Genomic DNA, 17,228 nt, shown 5'->3' with positions numbered 1-17,228 from the left:
GGGATTTTAATATGCATATAGAATGGATTCATCATATTGGCAAGGGGAGCCTTGAGGGAGAGTTCATTGAATGTATTAGAGATTGTTTTTTGGAGCAATATGTTAAGTAACCAACCAGGTACCAGGTTATTCTAGATTTGGTATTGTGTAATGAGGTGGGATTAATTAATGATCTCATAGTTAAAGATCCTCTAGGGAAGAGTGATCATAGCATGCTCGAATTTCAAATTCAGTTTGAGGGTGAGAAACTGGAGTCCCACACTAGCGTTCTGGAGTTAAACAAAGGTAATTACATAGGCATGAGGACAGATTTGGCCCTAGTGGACTGGGCAGGAAGACTAAAAGGTAGGACAGTTGATGAGCAGTGGCAGATTTTTAAGGAGATATTCAAATCCTCCCACCTAAACTATATTCCAGAGAGGGAGAAAGATTTTAAGAGGGGGAAAAACATCCATGGCTAAGCAAGGAAGTTAAGGGTAACAAAGACAAAAACTAAGACATACCATATTGCAAAGGCCAGTGGCAGGCTGGAAGATTGGGAAACTTTCAAAGATCAACAAAGGGTTACTAAAAAAATAAGAGCAAAGGTAAATTATGAAAGAAAACTAGCACAAAATATAAACGGATAGCAAAAGCTTCTGTAACTATATAAAAGGGAATAGAATAGCTAAAGTGAATGTTGGTCCCTTGGAGGATGAGACTGGGGAGTTAATGGTGGGAAACACAGAAATGGCGGAGACACTAAATCAGTATTTTGCCTCAGCTTTCACAGTGGAGGGCACTAGTACCATCCCAACAGTAACAAGTAATGCAGAGGTTTTAGGAAGGGAGGAACTTAGAACAATCATCATCACTAGGAAAAAAGTACTGAGCAAACTATTGGGATTGAAGGCAGACAAGTCCCCAGGGCCTGATGGCCTACATCCTAGGGTCTTCAAGGAAGTGGCAGTGGAGATAGTGGATCCATTGGTTATAATATTCCAAAATTCCCTGGATGCGGGAGACTTATTCAAAAAAGGAGGGAGGCAGAAAGTAGGAAACTATAGACCAGTTAATTTAACATCTGTTGTTGGGAAATTGCTGAATCCATTATTAAGGAAGTAATAACAGGACATTTAGAAAGTCAAAACGCAATCCATCAGAGCCAGCATGGTTTTATGAAGGGTAAATCGTGTTTGACTAATTTGCTAGAGTTCTTCGAAGATGTAACAAGCAAAGTGGATAATGGGGATCCTGTAGATGTAGTATATCTGGACTTCCAGAAGGCATTTGATAAGGTGCCACACAAAAGTTTAATACACAAGGTAAGATCACATGGGGTTAGGGGCAATTTATTAGCTTTGATAGAGGATTGGCTAACCAACAGAAAACAGAGAGTCAGGATAAATGGGCGACTGGCAAGATGTAACTAGGTGCCATAGGGTTCGGTCCTCGGGCCCCAACTATTCACAATCTATATTAATGACTTGGATGCAGGGATAGAAGGTACTATAGCTAAATTTGCAGATGACACTAAAATAGGTGGGATAGTAAGTTGCAATAAAGAAATAAGAAATTTACAAATGGATATGGACAGGTTAGGTGAACGGGCCAAAATTTGGCAGATGGAGTTTAACATGGATACGTGTGAGGTTATCCATTTTGGTCGGAAGAAGAGAAAGGCAAATTATTATTTAAATGGAGAGAAACTTCAGAGTATTTCCATGCAGAGGGATCTGGGTGTCCTTGTGTATGAATCACAGAAAACTAGTATGCAGGTGCAGCAGGTAATAAGGAAGGCAAATGGAATTTTGGCATTTATTACTAAAAGAATAGAGTATAAAAGTAGGGAAGTGTTGCTGCAACTGTATAAGGCACCTTGGAGTATTGCAAACAGTTTTGGTCCCCTTACTTGAGGAGGGATGTAGTTGCATTGGAGGCAGTTCAGAGGAGGTTCACTAGATTGATTCCAGAGATGAGGGGTTTGTCTTATGAAGAGAAATTGAGCAGTTTAGCCATTTACTCTCTGGAGTTTAGAAGAATGAGAGGCGATCTAGTTGCGGTATATAAGATGATTAAGGGGATTGACAAAGTAGACATAGAGAGGATGTTTCCTCTTGTGGGGCAATCTAGAACAAGAGCTCATAGTTTTAGGATAAGGAGTAGCAGATTTAAAACAGAGATGAGGAGAAATTACTTCTCTCAAAGGGTCACGAGTTTATGGAATTCACTACTCCAGAGTGCGGTTGATGCTGGGACATTCAGTAAATTTAAGAAGGAGATAGACAGATTTTTAATTAGTAAAGGGTTGAAGGGTTATGGAGAACGGGCAGGAGAGTGGAGTTGAGGCAGAGATGAGATCAGCCATGATCGGATTGAATGGTGGAGCAGGCTCGAGGGGCTGAATTGCCTACTCCTGCTCCTAGTTCTTATGTTGTCAAACCCTTCCTTAAAATCACATAGACGAAGTACCACAGCAAAGTTCGTTAACAAAATTGAGGCTCATGGAATAAGAGGGACAGTGTCAGCTTGCAATTAAAAAAATGGCTTAAGGACAGAAAACAGCAAGTCATGGTAAATGGTTGTTTTTCAGACTAGAGGATGGTAGACAGTGGTGTTCCCCAACAGTCATTGCTAGGATCACTGCTTTGTTTGATATATATGAATGACTGGGATATAGGAATACGGAGTAAAATTTCAAAATTTGCTGATGATACCATACTTGAAGATGTGGCAAACAGTGAGGATGATATCAATCCGCTGCAACAGGAGATAGGCTAGCAGAATGGGCAGACAAGTGGCAAATGCAATTTATTACAGAGAAGTGTGAGGTGATGCATTTTGGCAGCAGGAATAGAGTGAGGCAATATAGACTTAATGGCACAGTTCTAAATAGTGTGCAGGGCCAAAGGGACCTGGGGGTCATATGCATGGATCTTTGAAAGTGGAAGGAGATATTGAGAGAGTAATTAGCAAGGCATATGGGATCTTGGGATTCATAAATAGAGATACTGAATACAAAAGCAGGGAAGTTATGCTGCACCTTTATAAAGCTCTGGTTAGACCGCAAATAGATTATACTGTCTAGCTCTGGTCGCCGCACTTTACGAATGATGCGAGGGTCCTTGCGAGGGTACCGAGATTTACCAGAATGGTACATGGTTAGGTGGGAGAAGCTGGGGTGTTTTCCTTGGAACAAAGGAGGTTGAGGGAGATTTGATAGAAGTGTACCAGATTGATAGGTTTAGATAAGATTGGCAAAGAAAAGCTGTTCCCGTTACCTGTTAGTACAAGGACCTGGGGACACAAATTTAAGGTTTTGGGCAAAAGAAGCAGGGAGGGTGGAGGAAGAAAATTTTTTCTTAAACGCAGTGAGTGGAAATGACCTGGAACTCATTGCCTATGAGGGTGGTGGAAGCAGAGATGATCAATGATTTTGAAAGGAAATTAGATAGTCACTTGAGGGAAATACACTTACAGGGTTATGGGACTAACTGGATTGCTCAATGGAGAGCTGGCATGGACTCGTTGGGCTGAATGAGTCTTTATGACACAGGAGGCCAATGACTAAATACAACTTAGAAGGTATGACATGGTGGCCATTATTGAGACATGACTGAAAACTGGTCATGAAAGAGTGTTTAATATTTCATATCATAGAATCTTTAGAAAGGGTAGGAAACTGGCAGAGGACGTGCAGTATTATGGATTAGAGATACTATTACAAAATTAGTGAGAGGGGATTTAGGTAAGGGAAAGCAATCAGTGCAGCCTCTATTGTTAGAATTAAGGAATGAGAGGGGACTTCAAACTGTAATGGGAGATGTGTCCTGATAGCAGCAATGAAGTTGTAGAATGTATTAATTCAGGGATTAAATAGGCTTGTGGCAAAAGCAGAATTGTTTTAATTAGAGACTTCAACTCTCATAGATCAGGAACAGCAGAATAGCTCAAGTCAGAAAGGTAATGAATTTATGGAGTACATTCAAGATAGCTTTCTGGAGCAACATAGAATATAGAACCAACAAGAGAACAGGCCATACTAGATTCAATAATGAATAATGAGCCAGTCTTAGTTCATAATTTAACAGTAAAGGAACATTTATCTAAGCATGATCCTAATATGGTTAGGTCTGTAAAGTAAAAGTGTAACAGTTACTAAGGTTCTAGATTTTTTTTTCACAGCTAACATTAATCGGATGAGACAGAGACTGACAACAGAAAATTGATCAAAAGAGTAAAACTACAGATGAACAATGGGAGGTGTTCAAAATAGAATTTAACTTAATGCAGGACCAGTATTTGCCATTAAGAACTCCAATTACCAAATAAAACACCCATGGTCGACAAAAGAGGTCAGAGATAACAAAGCTAAAGGAAAGAGCAAAAGAATAGTGTACATATAGGGGACTGGGCTCAATATAGAGATCAAAGGAAGATAAAAAGGAAGATTTACTATCAGTAAGACTGGCAAAACTAAGTATGAAAAGAAACTTGAGAGGAAAATAAAGATGAACAAAAGTTTTTACTATTATATTACAAAAAAGGGTAATCTCTGGGGCCCTTTCGAAGCAGATGCAGGTAATATTGCTAAAATAAATAAAGACTTGTTGAATAACTACTTTGTTTCACTATTCACAGTAGAGGGAGAGATCAAAATACCTGACATTCCAGTGCAACTAATAAATGAATCAAGGACTGGAACTCATTAAAGTTATGTAAGCAATGAAGCAATTAAAAAAAACAAATGGCACTAAAAACTGACAAATCCCAAGGACCTGAACGCTTCCACCAATGCTGGCTCTAAGCTGAACAGGTGCATGGCCATACAGCAAACAGGAATGCGTCGTGCAGGGAACATATAGGCTGTGAAGAAGCAACGGTCCGTTCAAGATGTGTGCATGTGCGGCAATCTTGAAGGGACCATGCAATGCAACATTCAGCTGTGCAAAGCAAACAGAAGTTAAAGGGAACGTTGGTTTCTACCCCTGTGTTTAAAGGAAAGAGGTGTTGAAATTGCAGATGCTTTAGCCATAATCTTCCAAAGTGCTCTCACTTCAGGAATGTCCCCTTTAGATTGGAAAATTGCAAATGAAAAATGAAAGATGGAAGAGAAAACCAGGAAATTACAGACCTGTTAGTCTATTGTAAGGAGATTACTGGAATCTATAATTAAGGACAGAGTGACCATGAGCTATTTAGAGAAAGCTAACAGGGTTTTGTAATGGGTAGGTCATGTTTAGCAAACCTAACTGAATTTTTTGAGGAAGTAACCAAGAATGAAAGTAACTAAAGTAGTAGACAGCAGAATGTCTATGGATGCAACTTACATGAACTTCCAGAGGGAATTCTGTAAGGTTCCACATAAGAGACTGTTAGCTAAAATTGAAGCTCATTGAATTGCAGGCAAATTATTGACCTGGTTAGGAGATTGGTTAGGCGGTAGAACACAGATAGTAGGGATAATGAGTATGTACTCGAATTGGAAGGTGTCTCACAAGGAACCGTGCTGGGGCTTGAACTATTCAGTATGTTTATTAACGATTTAGATAACATAATACAGAGCGATACATCCAAGCTTGCCAATGGCACGAAGATTGATGCCATAGTAATTCATGTAGACCGGAGCATGAATTTACAAAAGGGATACTGATAGATCAACTGAGTGTGCAGAACTGTGACAGATGGATTTCAGTGCAGTTATGTGTGAGGTCACCCATTTTGGACCAAAAAAGGATTGATGAGACCAGTTTTATTTTTAAATGGTGAGAAGCTAGGAACACTGAAGATTCAAAGAGATTCAGGGGTCCATGTATACAGATCACTAAAATGTAGTGGTCAGATACAAAAAAATAATCAAAAAAGCTATTATGTTTAGAGAACTAGATCATAGAGGAGAGCAAATTTTTGTAAAGCTACACAAAACCCCAGTTAGACAACATCTGGGCACCTAAGAAAATATGTATTGACCTTGGAAGCAGTGCAACACAGATTCATCAAAATGTTAACCAGGGCTCTAATGGTTAAAGAATGAGGAGCGATCACATAAACTAGGCTTGCATTCCCTGGAAAAAAGACTAAACAGTGATTTGATTGAGCTTTTTTTGTATTTTGCAAGGAATTAATAGTGTAGAGAGAAAGAAACTTCTTCCCACTGGTGATTGAGGCAGAGGCCGAAGGAGGGAGCAGGGAAGAGAAACGGCGATTGAGGGACGGAGCGGGGTACTGTTGGGGTGTGGTGGAGGCAATGATCACGGCCATTGAGGAGGTTTGGGTTCAATTGTTTTTTTGTGTCAAGGTGAACAGCGCCATTTTTAGTACTGGCAGCTACCTGAGACGTACAGCCAGTGTTGTTTCAGTCGATGAGGCTGGATTTGTGCATGTGTCAGCACTGCGCCACATCGTAGTTGCGTGTTTTAAGGTACTTGTGGATAAGGATAAGAGTAGTCGTCGGGTGAAGGTGCTAAATTGGGGGAAGGCTAATTATAACAATATTAGGCAGGAACAGAAGAATTTAGATTGGGGGCGGCTGTTTGAGGGTAAATCAACATCTGACATGTGGGAGTCTTTCAAACGTCAGCTGATTAGAATCCAGGACCAGCATGTTCCTGTGAGGAAGAAAGACAAGTTTGGCAAGTTTCGGGAAGCTTGGATAACACGGGATATTGTGAGCCTAGTCAAAAAGAAAAAGGAAGCATTTGTAAGGGCTGGAAGGCTAGGAACAGATGAAGCACTTGAGGAATATAAAGACAGTAGGAAGGAACTTAAGCAAGGAATTAGGAGGGCGAAAAGGGGTCATGAAAAGTCATTGGCAAACAGGATTAAGGAAAATCCCAAGGCTTTTTATACATATATAAAGAGCAAGAGGGTAACCAGGCAAAGGGTTGGCCCACTCAAGGACAGAGAAGGGAATCTATGTGTGGAGCCAGAGGAAATGGGCGAGGTATTAAATGAGTACTTTGCATCAGTATTCACCAAAGAGAAGAACTTGGTGGATGATGAACCTAGGGAAGGGAGTGCAGATAGTCTCAGTCATCTCTATCAAAAAGGAGGTGGTGTTGGGTGTCATGCAAAGCATTAAGGTAGATAAGTCCCCAGGGTCTGATGGAATCTACCCTAGAATACTGAGGGAGGCAAGGGAAGAAATTGCTGAGGCCTTGACAGAAATCTTTGCATCCTCATTGGCTACAGGTGAGGTCCCAGAGGACTGGAGAATAGCCAATGTTGTTCCTTTGTTTAAGAAGGGTGGCAAGGATAATCCAGGAAATTATAGGCCGGTGAGCCTTACGTCAGTAGGGAAACTATTAGAGAGGATTATTCAGGACACAGTGGCGCAGTGGTTAGCACCGCAGCCTCACAGCTCCAGCGACCCGGGTTCAATTCTGGGTACTGCCTGTGTGGAGTTTGCAAGTTCTTCCTGTGTCTGCGTGGGTTTCCTCCGGGTGCTCCGGTTTCCTTCCACATGCCAAAGACTTGCAGGTGGATAGGTAAATCGGCCATTATAAGTTGCCCCTAGTATAGGTAGGTGGTAGGGAAATATAGGGACAGGTGGGGATGTGGTAGGAATATGGAATTAGTGTAGGATTAGTATGAATGGGTGGTTGATGGTCAGCACAGACTCGGTGGGCCAAAGGGTCTGTTTCAGTGCTGCATCTCTAAAACTAAAAATAAAACTAAAAAAAGGGATAGGATTTACTCCCATTTGGAAAGAAAAAAAATTAGCGAGAGACAGCATGGTTTTGTGAAGGGAAGGTCGTGTCTTACTAATTTGATTGAGTTTTTTGAGGAAGTGACGAAGATGATTGATGAAGGAAGGGCAGTGGATGTTATCTATATGGACTTTAGTAAAGCCTTTGACAAGGTCCTGCATGGCAGACTGGTACAAAAGGTGAAGTCGCACAGGATCAGAGGTGAGCTGACAAGATGGATACAGAACTGGAAGATAGAGGGTATCAGTGGATGGGTGCTTTTCTGAATGGAGGGATGTGACTAGTGGTGTTCCGCAGGGATCAGTGCTGGGACCTTTGCTCTTTGTAGCATAGATAAATGATTTGGAGGAAAATGTAGCTGGTCTGATTAGTAAGTTTGCGGACGACACAAAGGTTGGTGGAGTTGCGGATAATGATGAGGATTGTCAGAGGATACAGCAGGATATAGATCGGTTGGAGACTAGGGCGGAGAAATGGCAGATGGAGTTTAATCCAGACAAATGTGAGGTAATGCATTTTGGAAGGTCTCATGCAGGTGGGAAGTATACAGTAAATGGCAGAACCCTTAGGAGTATTGACAGGCAGAGAGATCTGGGCGTACAGTTCCACAGGTCACTGAAAGTGGCAACGCAGGTGGATAAGGTAGTCAAGAAGGCATACGGCATGCTTGCCTTCATCGGTTGGGGCATAGAGTATAAAAATTGGCAAGTCATGTTGCAGCTGTACAGAACTTTAGTTAGGCCACACTTAGGATATTGCGTGCAATTCTGGTCGCCACACTACCAGAAGGACATGGAGGCTTTGGAGAGGGTACAGAGGAGGTTTACCAGGATGTTGGCCTGGTCTGGAGGGCATTAGCTATGAGGAGAGGTTGGAAAAACTCGGATTGTTTTCACTGGAACGACAGAGGTGGAGGGGCGACATGATAGAGGTTTACAAAGTTGAGAAGGCATGGACAGAGTGGATAGTCAGAAGCTTTTTCCCAGGGTGGAAGAGTCAGTTACTAGGGGAGGGGCAAGGGGCAAAGTTTAGAGGGGATGTGCGAGGCAAGTTTTTTTTTACACAGAGGGCGGTGAGTGCCTGGAACTTGCTGCCAGCGGAGGTGGTGGAAGCAGATACGATAGCGACCTTTCAGAGACTTCTTGACAAATATATGAATGGGAAGGGAATAGAGGGATATGGGCCCTGGAAGTGCAGAAGGTGCAGGCATCAAGTGCAGGCATCAAGATCGGCGCAGGCTTGGAGGACCGAATGGCCTGTTCCTGTGCTGTTCTTTGTTATCAGCAAACATATCCTCAAAAAAGTATTCAGGCTTTTTAAACATTCACTGGCACATGAAATTGTACAATACACTTGTGCAATTTTAAACTCGGGAAAGTCACTGCTAAGGCGCTTCTCATCATGCTAGAACAAATGTCAGCATTGACACTTGAAACATTTAAAACACAGAGGTTGAGCACCTTGAATTTTCCTGCAACAATGACCAGTAGTTTGGATGTACAGATCAATCAAATGCCACAAAGGTGGACATCATGGTGCTGTGAGAAGCAGACAAAATGCGATCGATATCGAAATAATCATTGCGTTGTCATTCCCCAGAAAAAATGTACATGTAAGTTTGACTAGAGGGAAACTCACTGGTATTTTACTCTCAAGTAAATTTTCCACAAAACAACAACAGAACATCTACCAATGGTAATCTGCAAGAATCTGCTCCATTCTGCTGTCAAGAGATTTGCGTGAGTTTTCATTGCTAATTGGACAGGATCTCACACAGGATATTTAGTGGACTCTGGTTTCCAGTTTACAACAAGCTGTATTTATACAACCCCTCTAATTTAGGAAAAAGTCCCAAGGCACTTCAACAGAACTGCAATTAGACAGAGATCTATATCAAGCCAAAGGAGACTAAAAGCTTGGTTAAAGAGATGGTTTTAAGGAAGATCTTCAAGAATAGGGAGGCGGTGAGGCACAGAGGTTCAGTGAGCCAATTCCCAAACCTTAGAACCTAGGCAGCTGAAGACATGGCCACCAATGGCGGGGCAAAAGGAGTGGGCGATGGATGCAAGGCCAAGGAATTGGAGGAATGTAGAGTCCTTGGAGGATTCGAAGATCGGAGAAGGGTACAGAGATAAGAGAGCGAGTCAACAAACGGATTTGAACACCAGGATTAGTTGTATTTGGTGGGGATGGTTGATGGTTTAGTACTCCCAACATTTTGCTGCAAGAAATTGCAGCGTATCCAGGATTCAATATCAACAAGAGGATGGTGAAAACACAGAACAAGCAGGGTCGGGGATGGGCACCATGCTCTGCAGGCAGCTTTATACTTGTATTATCGAACAAAATTTGACACCAAAGCAGAAAAGTAAAAATTAGGACAGATGAGCAAAAGCTTGGGTCAGAGTTAAATTTTGAGAAACATACTGAAGGAAGAGCAAGAGGTCGAGAGGTTTAGAGAGGGAATTTCAGAGCTTAGGGCATCGGCAGCTGAAAGTAGATTGATTAAAAATGGGAATGCACAAGAAGCCAGAATAGGAGGAGTGCAGAGAGGCTTTGCGGAATGATGATATGCTCAACGATGTCAAAGGCTGCAAAAAAGGTTGAGATGGAATCCTTATTCAAGTTACAGTCATATAGGAGGCATGTGTGACTTTTATAAGGGCCGTCACAGTGCTGTAGCAGGGAGAAAACCGGATTGAAGGGAGGTCAAACATGGAGGTACAGCATTGACATTCAAAGACCTTGGAGAGGAATGGGAGGTTGGAGGTGGGCTACAGTTTGCAAGAAGAGAGGGCTCAAAAGTGGGGTTTTTTTTGAGAGCCAGGTGATGGGAAGAGTGACGTAGCTGCGGTGAAGGAAATATTAATGAGCAGCTAACCTGGGCCAAGAAGGGAAGTTAGATCGTCAGCAGTTTGGTGGCAATAGGGTCGAGCAAGCAGGAGATGGATTTCAGGGATAAGATAAGCTCAGAGAAGGCATGAGAGGAACATAGGAACAGAAGTAGGCCCATCGGACCTGCTCCGCCATTCAATTAAATCATAGCTGATCATCTACCTAAATGCCACTTTCCTGCGCTAAGTCCATATCCCTTGATGCCATTAGTATAGAGATATTTATCGATTTCTGTCTTGAACATGCACAGTGATTGAGCTTCCACAGCCCTCTGGTGTAGAGAATTCCAACGATTCACCATCTACTGAGTGAAGAAATTTCTCCTCACCTTAGTCTTAAATGGCCTACCCATTGCTCTGAGATTCTGTCCCCTTGCTCTAGACTCACCAGCCAGGGGAAACATCCTATCTACATTCACCGTGTCACGTCCTGCAAGAATTTTGTAAGTTTCAATGAGATCACCTCTCATTCTTCGAAACTAGAGAATACAGGGTCAATTTCCTCAATCTCTCCTCATAAGACAATTCTTCCATCGCAGGGATTCATCTGGTGAACCTCCGTTGCACTCCCTCTATGGCAAGTACATCCTTCCTTAGATGAGGAAAGCAAAACTGTATACAATACTCCAGGTGCAGTCTCACTGACGCTGCATAAATTGCAGCAAGACTTCTTTGCTGCTGTACTCAAAACCCTTTGCAATGAAGGCCACATCATTTGCCTTCCTAATTGCTTGCTGCACCTGCATGTTAGCTTTTAGTGACTCATGAACAAGGACACCAATGTCCCTTTGAACATCAATACTTCCCAACCTCTCACCATTTAAGACATACTCTCTCTTTCTGTTTTTTCTACCAAAGTGGATACCTTCACCCTTATTCACATTATATCCCATCAGCCATGTTCTTGCCCATTCACTTAGCCTGTCCAAGTCTCCTTGAAGCCTCCCTGCATCCTCCTCATAACTTACATTCCCACCATTTTTGCGTCATCAGCAAATTTGGAAATATTATATTTGATCCCCACATCCAAATCATTTCTATATATTGCCCCAGCACTGCTCCTTGCGGTACCCACTACCATCCTGACTTGGAACTATATCACCGTCCCTTCGCTGTTGCTGGGTCAACATCCTGGAACTCCCTTCCTCACAGCACTGTGTGTATCTACCCCACATGAACTGCAGCGGTTCAAGAAGGCAGCTCACCATCACCTTCTCAAGGGCAAATAGGGATGGGCAATAAATGCTGGCCTAGCCAGCAATGCCCACATCCCAAGAAACAATAAAAAAAAAGTAACAGCCTGCCACAGTGAAAATGACCCGTTTATTTCTACTGTTTTCTGTCTGCTAGCCAATTCTCAATCCAAAGGAGATAGGAGAATGTGTAAACTGAGCTAATACTTATTCACGATTAGCGCCAGAGAATCTTGAGCTGTGGAGGAGAGGGGAGATTGGGGGAAAGAGTAAAGGATGGCCTTGGCTAGAGTTGCAAGGGAGAGGAAGGCAGTCATTTGGTTTGAAAAGCATGATAGTAGTCATAATATAAAAACTAGCTGGAAAATAATGAAGATTTCATCTATTTTAAATTATTCTGGAGAAAATCCTGACAATATTAACGCTTATTAACAAAATATTATCCGATAACATGACGACCTAAAATACAAGACAGCTTTCTGCAGAAGCCAAAAAACTGCTAGAATGTAGGTACATTTAGAGAGAAGCAGGTCACATCTATTTTTACATGCAAGTCCCACTGACCTTTCTTCCTCTGAAAACTTTCTGAAAAATAAGTTTATAGTGCTGCTCTAATTTTCCAGGGGTGCATTTTAAAAATTTGGTGCACTGACTCACCTGGTTTTCAGACAGCCACATCGCTGTTAGCTCATGCAGTTTTGTGAAACTAAATGGCAGATTCTTCAATCTGAGGAAACATAATTAAGGTATGGCAGTTAACAGGAAAACTGTAATTTAATTCACAAGGTAAATTATACACTGAATCAAATGTTTTGAGATAATAGTATCCTGAAACTTGCAAAGGCATCAATTTTTTGTGGGTGGTGCATAAAACTAAACAGCTATTAAATTACTTCAGAGACACAGTTCTCACAAGACAGTCAGTAACAAAACACTCCAACAAAAATATACAGAGGGGACAGATTACCTAAAGATTATAAGGCACTTCTGGCTGTGAAACCAAAACAGATTGAGCAGGGGTTCAATGTTTTGGAACTTGCAGGAATCATTCCCAAGAATAAAAGGATGGCTTTGCATTGATCAGAATAAATAATGTGGCACAGCAACAAAAACATACTACATGCATATAACAGAAGTCCTTTCTTCATAATCTAGACCATAATCCAGATAATAGCCATTGCTTGGGGGATGCAGAGGGCAGGGTGAAACTTGAACTGATGTCCAAATTTAACAAACTATCCAATGCAGTTACATGATTAGAATGTTTTAGCTTGCAATTCTGTTCTGTAATAATGTAATTAGTAAGTCATGTTGGTCATGGCAGGGGGCTCACACATGTACTCCTGTTCTCCCAGCAAACAAATGATGCAAGTATTCATGCGACCATCATCCTGGTCAGTCTGAGATTAATCTCCTGCCACCTTCTAACCAAATCATCCGTTACTCTGATCATATGCTGGGATTGTTGATTTTCCAGCTTACCATTCCCCCATGCACCCACTGCAAAATTAGCAAGGTTTCAGTCTCTCACTTGGCCATCAGTAATGAATGCCAACGAAATACCAGTGTGTTTTATTAAAAGCCCTGGAGCAGTAACTGCTTGTAGGGGAGTGGCAAGCTGGCTGATCAGTTGTTGTATCACCAGCAGACACTAATAGTGGAGAATGAAGTGAGGGATTGACTATTCATCTATCACAGTGAATAAATTCTTTACTTAGAAACACAGTCGAAAAAAAATTAAATAAGGTGTGAAAGCCGAAAGAAAAGTAAGCAGCTTGTTCTTGAGTGGCACTTGTGAGCATGAGAGCATTGCCTTCCACCAGCCACTGCCTAAATGATTCTAGGCATCGAATACTTTGCTAAAATAACTATCTTTGTATCACAACCATACTTGATATTTCACAACAAACTTTGTGCAAGAGCATGGCTGCAGTTTTCTCCCCCCATTCACACCTCGGCATCTAATCAACTTAGTGAAGTGGCAGAATTAGGCCCGCTTCCTTCTGTTATCATTTGTGCCAACTTGGGTTAAATTTTAAAATTAATCTACAGTGGTAATTTGTTCCATACAAGGTCTGAAGGAATAGGTTTGAAAGTCAGATGGTCTCCTGCTTTATGTTCCCACCATCTGCAGCTCCATGCAAAAATGCACACAGATCAACTTATAACACATTTTGAAGTATCATACTTTCAAAGCAATAATTATTTTCCTCTAGCAAAAGATGGAGATTTTTAAATGACAAGCACACAATTAACTTCTATGAGAATCTGAGGAAGGCAAAATCCTTGGAGCATGCAAAACATGTACAGATTCTTGTATGTAATATGAATGGAAATATCAAAATATAACCTGCTCCAAAACTGCAACATCTTACTACTCTATAGATTATGGTAAATTTATTCCATCATTCCACTGAAACACAAAAAAAAAAATCAAAGGAAGGCTTAATTTGAACACATGTATACAATTAAAAGCAAAGTACACCCCTGGAAATGTTAAAAACTGCAAGACTGAATATATAATCTTTCACTAAATTTTCTATGAACTACAGTCAGAAGTCGTTGGAAAACATCCGCATTTCTGTCAAGAATCGCAATTCTGAAATACCAACCGGTTGTCACTGAGATTAATGACTTTCAGTTTCTGCATCTCTCCCATTTCTTCAGGCAAATACTCCAATTTGTTGGAATGAAGGAACAGGACAGTCACATTCTTCCAGTTACCAATCTGAGGTAAATCAAATCATTACAATTTAAGACATTAAAAGCACTGGTATTAAGCAAACACAAGAATACAGGCTGGAAATAAGTTACAAGAGATTAATTTGGTACTTCAGATGAAGTCGTAAATTACACAAAATTTTTTGTTTTAACTATTATGTAGCAGAGTATTAGAAATAGCATGAAGGTTAAACCATAATGAGAACAGGATTGCAGGCACTACAGCCACAAAGCAAACATGTCACTGGCACTTCAATGTTGCAGCTCCTTTCAGCAGAGCATAAACAGCTCAGGTGAGGTACAGAGCTGAAACGGTAGAATTAATTTGGGGCCACTGGATGAATTCCAATAAATCACAACGTTTCATCTTTATTTAATCACCCTGCAGTTAAAGCTAGAATAACGCAGAGAGAAATTCACCATGTCATATTATCCCAAACTAATCTGCTCAGATGGGATTTCCATTCTGTAAAGAGGGATAGGCAGTTCGAATTACCTACAAGGCATGAAAACAACTTCACCATAATAACAGCCCTCTCTAAATTAGAAACAAAATTAAATTTCAATATTTTAATATCTTTAATATGTGATAAAAAGATGATTCAGTGATGCTTTACTAATGAGCAAGATATAATAACCTACAGCTATCATCAGGTCCACCTCACCTGTGAATTTCTGAATTCCAAAATTTTCTTCACTGAATAGCATCCATAGAAGTCTTACAATTCCTACGTGGAAATACTGAAACACTGTTGTAACTACTGATATAACTTTTCCACATAGAGGATAGTGAATGTGCCAAATGTACTTCCCAAGGTGTCAACTGAAGCAGAGGTCATTATAAATTTTAGGTATGATCATAGGCAGATTTTTGGCAGGAAGAATTATTAAGGATATAACATATAAAGTGGGGTAAGACTTTGAGGTCAGCCTGATCAATAAAAATGGTCATTGCTTCTTTTGTAGAACTTCTGTTATACTCAGGGAATGCACTCATGGATTAATTTATAAAAGTTTACAGATTCCATCTGTTTGGTTCCAGTGTAAAACAGATAGTGGATTACGTTCTGTTATTGCTAAACATTTAATATTAGAATGCAATATAGTACATTCGTTGAAATAAACAGACATGCGCTTGTGCACAGACTTTGTTAAGAAAGTGCCTCCATTTAAAAAAAATTTTGAGGACTCTTATTTTACAACTATGCACATTGGTTCATCATTTGGGAAAACTGAAAAATTTCTATGGATATGTTTTTTTTGGATATGGTCTCGTTTGGAAACAAACCTTTACTGGATGTCACATGCCTTAAGCTCAATAAACAACAGAAATTTTGGTGACTTGAGGGAGATGTTTACAGAGAAGGGACATGTCAAGATTTATGGTGGTCAGGAGGTTGCGCTGTTGATATATTGTTTTGGTTCAGTTGGGGTGTGGACTGTTTTGAAGGCAATTGGGTTTGCTGAAAAGAAACACCCAGCTCCTCTTTCTCTACCTCTTTGAAAAAACCCTGCAAACACAGTGTGTGAGCTTAAACCCCTGATGCTGCATTTCTCCTGAGAAGCACCTGGAAAGCCTGCCAGATTACTTTTTGCCGCCGCCTGAAAAGAACCGCTCCAGAAAAGATCCCAGTGACCTGTCTATTTGTACTCGGATGCCAGACTGTGTACCATTATTGGAACACTACATATCTCGTTCTTTTTCTTCAAGAATTAGCAAGTATTTAGCCCAAGTATTCTTTTTTTTGTAAAAGACCTCTGCAGAGAGAGAATTTTTTTTTTTTCTTTAACCAGTGTGAGTTGGGTATGTTAAAAAGGAGCTTTCAGATTTCAATCTGTGTATTAATACTTTGCTTCGTTACTGGATAAGTCTTGTTTTATAATAAACTGATAATTTTGTTGTTTATTAAAGAAACCCGGTTGATGTATTTTGTTCTGGGATAAAGAGTAGAGTATATGATTGACCATATCAGTAACTGGATAAACATTTAAATATATTTATTTATTTTATTTTTTATTTAGAGATACAGCACTGAAACAGGCCCTTCGGCCCACCGAGTCTGTGCCGACCAACAACCACCCATTTATACTAACCCTACAGTAATCCCATATTCCCTACCACCTACCTACACTAGGGGCAATTTACAACGGCCAATTTACCCATCACCTGCCAGTCTTTGGCTGTGGGAGGAAACTGGAGCACCCAGCGAAATCCCACGCGGTCACAGGGAGAACTTGCAAACTCCACACGGGCAGGACCCAGAACTGAACCCGGGTCGCTGAAGCTGTGAGGCGCTGCGGTGCTAACCACTGCGCCGCCCTATGTTGCGACCTGTGGAGAATTGGAACTAGAAAAAAAAAGTGCACTCCTCCCGCCTCGGTTGTAACAACTTTAAAAATTATCTTGGATGTTTTTCTACATTATTATATAAATACATGCTGTTGTCAAGAACCCTAGATAACTGGCCCAAGCCCATAGCAAAAGACAGTATTAAGGTGTCTGGAGCTCAAACTTGGGTTTTGAATGCGTGAAAATTACATGAAGGCAAAGAGGTCTGGTATTGGAGTACTGAGAAAGAACATATAGGAACAGTAATGTTAAATATGTAGCAGTTCATACAATTACACTGACCACAAATGCAGAATGGGCACAAAGCCATGGTAGGGACAAACTGAATACGATATATCCTGAAGTCGAATTTTATGCAGTTGTAAAAACATTACTTCGAGAT

At 40.9% G+C, this 17,228-nt stretch overlaps 1 protein-coding gene across 3 annotated transcripts in view; it reads right to left on the bottom strand.

The window, feature by feature from the left end:
• Positions 1-17,228, bottom strand: part of erbin (erbb2 interacting protein) — a 287,800-nt gene that overhangs the window by 69,754 nt on the left and 200,818 nt on the right. For all 3 annotated transcript variants that reach the window (XM_068029426.1, XM_068029428.1, XM_068029427.1), the window contains exons 12-13: positions 14,388-14,503; positions 12,433-12,502 (exon numbers count right to left, since the gene is read on the bottom strand). In XM_068029426.1, coding sequence (XP_067885527.1) covers positions 12,433-12,502; positions 14,388-14,503 — 186 coding nt within the window. The remainder of the gene's footprint in view (positions 1-12,432; positions 12,503-14,387; positions 14,504-17,228) is intronic.

The sequence above is a fragment of the Heterodontus francisci genome, chromosome 4, assembly GCF_036365525.1.
Source record: "Heterodontus francisci isolate sHetFra1 chromosome 4, sHetFra1.hap1, whole genome shotgun sequence".
NCBI classification, from domain to species: Eukaryota; Metazoa; Chordata; class Chondrichthyes; order Heterodontiformes; family Heterodontidae; genus Heterodontus; species Heterodontus francisci.
Note: the sequence above shows the minus strand (reverse complement) of the source record. Positions and strands in the feature narration are given on the sequence as shown.